We start from the raw sequence: 7459 nt of genomic DNA, 5'->3' as shown, positions 1-7459 counted from the left end.
TTGTCGAAGATTGACTATGGCTTACCAATATACGGAAATAGTGCAAAGAGTAATATAAAACTGATCTCTTCGACGTATCATGCAGCCGTTCGAAGGAGTATAYRCGCCTTTCCAACATCCCCGATTCAATGCATCTTAGCCGAAGCTAGGATGCCTACCTTACAAGAAAGAATTGAATATACCGCTATGAGGATTATCCCAAAGACCTTTCTCTGCAGAAATAGTTATATTTATGACACTATCACAACGATATGGGCCGCTAGTAAAACCCCAAGACGCACGCCAACATTACACAGAGTGCTGGAATACGCTAAAATTTTAGGAATAGACTCGAAACCATCTGCCTCTCGTCAGCTCACCACCTTGGGACTTAAGCTACTCATCTTTCCTTATCGGTTTAACAAATCACGCCAAGTCAACCACAAGCCCAACAGTATTCCAACGCCTTTTTTGAAGAATACATAGCTCCTTTTCGGGACGAATGGAAAATGTACTATACCGATGGGTCAAAGTCGAAGGACCACACGTCATTCGCTGTGGTCCAAGCCGATGGSAAAACAGTAATAGCAGGGTATCTACCAAATTATGGATCAGTGTATACGGCAGAGGCGGTTGCAGTATACAACGCAATACTAGCAGCCTCAGAATCTAACGACAAGACGATAATCTGCACAGACAGTATGTCAACTATTGCTASTATCATGAATATTACTAACAAGGTACCCCTAATCGCTGAAATACGCACCAAACTTATACGAAAAGCCACAGAAATCAAAATTATGTGGATTCCTGGTCACGCAGGAATTATTGGCAACGAATTAGTGGATCTGAAAGCAAAATCCGTAGCTATGGAGCCATTATTTACTTTCAATTATATGGTGAGGAAGAATATCTTCCTACTCGTCAATTACTTCCTTAAAGAACAGAAAACAAATTCTTGGAACAGTGTGCAAAACTATTACTCGAACTTCAATACAACTGGCTTTGATGACCAACCCATTTCAAATACGCTCAAGGCTTTTTCTGAAGAAAACATCCACAAGGTAAGGTAGCCGAATTTTTGTAGAAAACTGGCCTTAGAAAGTTAATTTAATTCCCTATTTGTAATTTATCTTAGATCCAAATAACTTCTTTACTAACATCGATTATTTTAATAATTGTACTGACAGTAATATTGATCTCATATTTACCTTTTACTGGCTAATATATTAATATTCTAAGACAATATAGTTTTATTAGAGCAGTAAGCCGTAAGCCCTGGCAGCTAATGCTTCTTACTGCTTTCTTACTTAAGATAATAATTGTATTATTATTTTTCATTTAATAAATAAATAAATAAATAAACATGTTATAATTTTCAATTAGTGAAGATATTTCAACGGGCAACCGGCGTTTCAGATTTCTTTTTTGTATCCTTCCTTTTCACAAGAGCTACGTTATTATTATTTATAAACTGGCATATACCATCTCGATTCATATCTTTATCCAGAGGGAATTTAACACATTTAGGTATCCTTTTTGCCATTATTGCACCAGTTGCAGTATAATTCATTTGGTAAAGCGATTCTACGAGTTTTATTGTAGTAAAAAACCTGTCGAAATATATTTGGCTGCTTTTCGGTAAGTTGTTTTATTCGTCGCATAACTATAGATGGCCCATGTCCAAGACCGCAGTCTTCAAATGTCCCTGCCCCTTGGAAGACTTCAAAATCTACTACAATGCCTGTAGAAGTTGCGCATACAAGATTTTTTAATCCAATAGGCTGGTGTTTTGATCTGATTACCTGCCGAGTAGGGAATCTTCCAGTGAATGGTATCATTTGCTCGTATCATCGAGTAGTTTGTGATATCAGTTGCCAATTCAATGCAGCGCTTCCTAATCATGTCTATGATGGGTTGAACTATCGGTATCGGCTGTTACATAACGCGCCTCTTGGCCAGGATTAGCCAAGACGCACTTTTTGGTAAATTTCACCACATTCTCATAGTGGTATTCCGGAAAATAATTAATTAAGTATTCTAAAGGTGTCTTCACCCTTATTTGATTTTAACAACCATAACTTAAAGGAAGTTGTGTGTTCGGAAAGGGTGCATTTTCCAAATTTCTCTCCTGGGGTGGGGTTTAGGTATAGCGTTCGGTGACGGTTATATGACCGCTGGGCCCGCGAAGTTTGATTGTTGAGCTTCTGGATCCCCTTCATTGTCATCTGTACTTTTATCGCTTTCTTCTCCACCAGCGTTTACGTTAAACGGAGTCCAAGTTTCATCTATATTGTCATCATCATCACKGAAGTCTATATCAGATGAATCTAAAATATCTAGGACTGCTTCAACGTCATCGCTGTTGCCCAAATCGAAAAATCTTCCTAGAAATTGGGAAGATAACACATTTGTGAGCATGTAACGAAACTGTACTCTGTGCCTGATAACACAATTATGATATTTGTATTTTACTGCCCTCCAATTACTAATAACTATCAGCAAATTAATTTAAATGAGCACAATCACCTGAGAAATTTTATGGTAACTTCACTCACTATCATAATTTTAGTTTTATATGCTTAAAAAGAATAAAAACACTCACCACTTGGACGCATCAATTTCCAGTTCTTCCAGCTGAGAGAATAACTATTCATAACAGTTGGGGTGCCATATATAATAAAGTTGAAGTTTATACTCGACCCAGAATGTCTGTGAACATTTTGATTTACCGGTATTTACTCCAATAGGCGAGAATAGATAGCACGAATACAAGCAACAGGGATAAAAGAGGTAATAGTGGTACTCATATGGCATTTATTGCAAATTTCGCAAAATGGCAATATCGGAAAACACCTGTTCATTTTTACAAGCAAATTTATTTTGCGGCAAGAATGCAACTCTGCGAGACTATTATCAGTAAAATTACATTCATCTTTTTATTCTTTTCTCGCGTTTTGATTTCTCCGCAGTAATATGAAAAATGTAAGTATATTTAAATATAATATTATTTTAAAATTAATTAATTAAATATTTATAGAAAATAGATGGCGGATAAACAGAGAGTTTAGGTGGACGGAGCAGCAAACAACAAACCCGGTCACAATTGTTTTGGACAATATAAAGGGTAATCCTGACCAATTAAATTTTTTTTTAAACTTATTTATTCACAATCTTTTCAGTCGTCATTATGTGAATTAAATGCAAATTTAATATTAAATGCAAATTTAATATTTAATATTATTAGAAGAAGACCATAACTCTTCCGCAGAATCTTTCTTTCGAAAACTCTTAGCACCGACTCATCGAATGTTGTCATTGTCTGTACCTCTGCACCATATAGCAAGACAAGTGTGAAGTTGAACCCGTTAGTAAGAGTTATTCTGCGTTGGATTTTGAGGCTAACATAGATGTTGGTGTTAACATTGGTTCCAAGATAGACGAAATAAGTTCTAAGTTCTGACTCCCAACGATGACGTAGGAGCCAAGTCGCAAGTCCGACGAGTGTTTGTTCCATTACAGGAACCATTGTTCACCACTAAACCAATTTGCTTCGCTTCCTTATCTGGTCTGGAGAAAGTAGAATTCACCACTAACACTAAGGCTAATGATATCAATACCATCGGCGGTCGCCAGTAGCTGTACACTCTTATAGAAGATGTTACCTGCTCTATTGAGTTCTGCTGCTCGAATTATTTTCTCAAGGAGTGGATTGAAGAAGTCACACGATAGGAAGTCGCGTTATCTGAAACCTTGTTTGGCATTGAAAGGCTCGAAGAGATTCTTCCCGATCCTAATAGTGTTTTTTGATTATGGTCTTTAATATTTCACACAGTGTGCTCGATAGAACCTTATATGCGATGTTGAGAAAGTTTATACCCTAACGGGGAATTGCTGTTCGAGCTTCTTCATGTTCGAGAGGTTCTATCGTCATCATTTGGAGGTTCGGGACCACCATCTCCTGGTGCTAAGTTTTCGTTGCCATTTATTAGGTTTGAGAAGTGCTTTCTCCAAAGTTTTAGTATGCTGTTCGTATCGGGCATCAGTCGCCAGATCACTTCTGGGGGTGCTACAGGAGAATGCTCTGGTCTTAAAACCTGGCATTTTTTCGTAAAAACTTTGAGCATTACCCCTCTTGACCAGCATGTCAACCTCTCTATACTCATGCATTTCGGGATCTCTTTTTTGTCTGCAAATGCGTCCCTCTTCCCTTTTGGAATCATGGCGGGGCAGATCTCATAGGTGCGCTCTAAACCCCGCGCACAGAAGACATTTGTGTTCACTTCTTCCCTCACTTCCCGCGGAATTGGGCGCAAATGAGCGATATGCTGAAGAACTTCGCTTTGACGCGGGTTGAATGTCATGACTCGGCGACAGAGTCTCTCTCCCACCACGAATCCCACACCAAATTTGAACTCCTTTATATGGCCAATGTACTATATGTCACAAGGACCTACTCGTTTCAGTCTTTGTCTCCTCCATCGCACTTCTTGGACGGCGGTGATGTCAGCCTTTACGCTAACGAGGGAATCAACCAGTTGGGCAGAGGAACTTTCCCAATTAAGGGAGCCTCAAATTGTAATCCTTAATGCGTTTGCAGTGGTCGTAATTAAAAAGAGGTCTCTCATTCGACATTGCTGTTTTCCTTTTAATTGGGGTTACGTTGCAGGTTCGAAAACGAGCGCACAACCCTGGGGACGTTTCGCCTTCTCTATTTAGCTCAACTTGAAACGGATGTGATCTAAGACTTGATGTATTGAGCTGCTCTTTTGATTTTTATAAATTTGGGCATTGGCCATAAATCAGGGCACATTAACGATAGGTCGAAGAGTCTTGGACTGATATCGTTGAAAAGAAATATCAATGTTTGATTGACTTGTGGCACTTCATAATCGGTCCATATAGGCTTTAAAAAATGGGAAAAACAGTGTTGCGGAATGAATGAATGATGAGGAAGCGAAATCGAGCTTAGACACATGTTTAGACTTATGTTCTACCAGTCCAGTGCACAGTCCGTCTGATATATTTCCTGTACTTGATAATCAGTAGATAGATAGATAGATAAATTAATATTGCACTGCGACCTAGGGTCTAGTGTTCCCTCTCCTAACTCACAGCGTCTCAACTAGCCCCAGAAAATTGTTGAATTCCAATATACTGCTAGGTGCTAATGAGGCTATGTGTACAGACTGCTGTGCAATCCATTAGCAGGTGCTCTGGAGTTTCGGATTCCAAGTCACAGAACCCGCAATTTGCATAAGAAGCTAGGCCCATGTTGAATAAGTGCGTCTTGAGTTTGCAATACCGGTGTAGAAGGCGACCAGTAGTCTGACTTTATCTCTTGGTAGATTGATTATAAATTTAAACCATTTGAGGTTATAACCATTCATTACCAACTTTGCGTGACACAAGTCTGGAAGTTGTTGCCAATTTCTCTCCCTACCCACTGCTTCATCCTTGCGGAACTGTTCTTTTATAGTATAGGGACTTACCGTTTTGAAAGGTGCCGGTCCTACCATGCTGGTGGTTACTGCAGAGCGGGCAACCTCATCGGCCAGTTCGTTTCAGGCGATGCCTTTGTGACCTGGCACCAAAATAAGATGCACTTGGTTGCATTATGCCAGACTATTCAGCCGGTCTGCACCAATAGCGATTTTAACAGGTATGACAAGATCGCCTTGAGTGCCGCTTGGTTATCGCTTAGTATAGTTATACGTTCGTTGCGATAGCCGCATTGGAGGTTTAACTCTACGCACCGACCTATAGCAAATATCTCCGCTTGGAATATGCTCGGAAACCTACCCATAGGTATGGAGAGTTTTGTACGTGGTCCTGCGACCCCTGCGCCAATTCCCTCCGACGTTTTCGAGCCGTCGGTGTACCACCTGATCAAGACATCCCTGAGTAGTAGCTCGAGAGCGGAGTCGCTCCATTCGGCCTTGTTGCCGAGGGTGATCTTAAACTTCTTAGCGAAGTGCACCTTTTTGGTAATGCTGTCCCTAAAAAGAAGGGCCAGGGATATGATGCCGCTTATCTCTTCCATGCGTTGGGACGAGATCACTTTACCTTTGCCGGTCCCCTCTGCTGTCATTTGAAGCAGAGTGTGTTTGGCGACTTGACCAATTACTAGGTATAGCGAGGTGAGTTCCAGCAAGGCCTCAAGTGCAGCTGTAGTGGTCGGCTTCACTGATGGGACTTCCACTGTGGTTTTCGCAGTTGCAACCTGCTCGGCTGACACGATGCTGGGACGAGTAGCCTCCTCGTCCACCTGCATCTTCTCGCCTTCTTTTCCGGTTGTCTTCGGTTTGTAGGGCCTCATGACTACTGTACTAAACCGATAGCTCATACGGAAGCCCTCATTCCGGATGAATTTGTAGGACTCGTCATCCACGCACCAAGTACAACCTTCATCCTCCATTTTGCTGTCGACCACCCGCCAGGCCGAGGTACTGATCCCTCTGTTTTGGTTCCTAACGAGTCCCAAAGCAAACTCGTAGGGTTTCCCCTCGCATCTTGGGAGGAGTACCGTCACACAATGCGTGATCGGGATGTCCTCCCCCCTCCTGATACAAAGAATGGATCCTTTTCAGCCAGTTAGCTTGGGACCGAGGGAGCACAGCCATCCGCTTTAAGGCATCCGCAGAGAGCTGGCCACCAGCTCCCTGGGCGTAGTTGCCCCGTTGTCTCTTGGAGTTTGGTGGCTCCTGTGGCGTGATTTGGCTACTATTGCGTTTGGCTGCCGGGGTTGCCGTCTTTAGGCTACCAGTCTTAGCGGCTGGATTTGCGCTGACATGACCGCTGTTCCGAACTCCGTTACTCCTTTTACCGTTGGATACGGTATTTGCGCCCTTACGCACCTTCCAGGCCGGGGAGATACTGTTGCCTCTGACCCTGTTCCTCACTAGCTTTTCGGCTTCCTCGGGAGTTCCGCCGCGCCAGAGCCCCATGACGCGTTAAGGCCACCGTTACTTTCCAATTCGGTCCGGTGTTGGGAAGGCTCCGTTAAAATACAGTCGAATTTACCTTCTGGCTGCAAATCATCCAAGCAATCATCCAATGGTCATGGGAGTCGCATAACACCCTGGATTAGGAGGTGGTAGCTCTTGGTTGCCGCAGAAGAAAACGAATCGAAGTAGAAAAAATCCGATTGAAGCATGGACGATTAAAAAGATGAAACAAGTCATAATTAGCTGAAATGTGTTATAGTTTTATCTTCTATCTCGAACCTTAGTTTTTGAAGTCTGAAAATGTTTTTCTCTTTTTAAACTTTGTAATCGTTTTGTTTTTATATATGTTCATTTGTATGCGTTTTTTTTTTGCTAAAGGTGACTGACCTACGTTGTCCACATGAAAAAAATTGTATTTTGTTAATATTCTCATTCTTTTCAGTTAAATTAATTTCAGTTTATTTTTTATAAACGCATGTTTTATTATATAAGAATTACTGTATGTATAGAATATGCATTTGTATGTCTACGTA

General features: G+C 41.4%; 1 protein-coding gene across 1 annotated transcript; it reads left to right on the top strand.

Moving 5' to 3' along the window:
* The first annotated feature begins 10 nt into the window (after window positions 1-10).
* On the top strand, window positions 11-3111 carry LOC108975130. Its single transcript, XM_018943432.1, has 3 exons — window positions 11-1043; window positions 2608-2964; window positions 3020-3111. Exons 1-2 carry the CDS (start codon window positions 489-491, stop codon window positions 2626-2628), a joined length of 576 nt encoding a protein of 191 aa, XP_018798977.1. The 5' UTR covers window positions 11-488; the 3' UTR covers window positions 2629-2964; window positions 3020-3111.
* Window positions 3112-7459: the final 4348 nt, after the last annotated feature.

This window comes from Bactrocera latifrons, unplaced genomic scaffold (genome assembly GCF_001853355.1).
Source record: "Bactrocera latifrons isolate USDA-ARS-PBARC rearing strain unplaced genomic scaffold, ASM185335v1 scaffold_616, whole genome shotgun sequence".
NCBI lineage: Eukaryota > Metazoa > Arthropoda > Insecta > Diptera > Tephritidae > Bactrocera > Bactrocera latifrons.
Note: the sequence above shows the minus strand (reverse complement) of the source record. Positions and strands in the feature narration are given on the sequence as shown.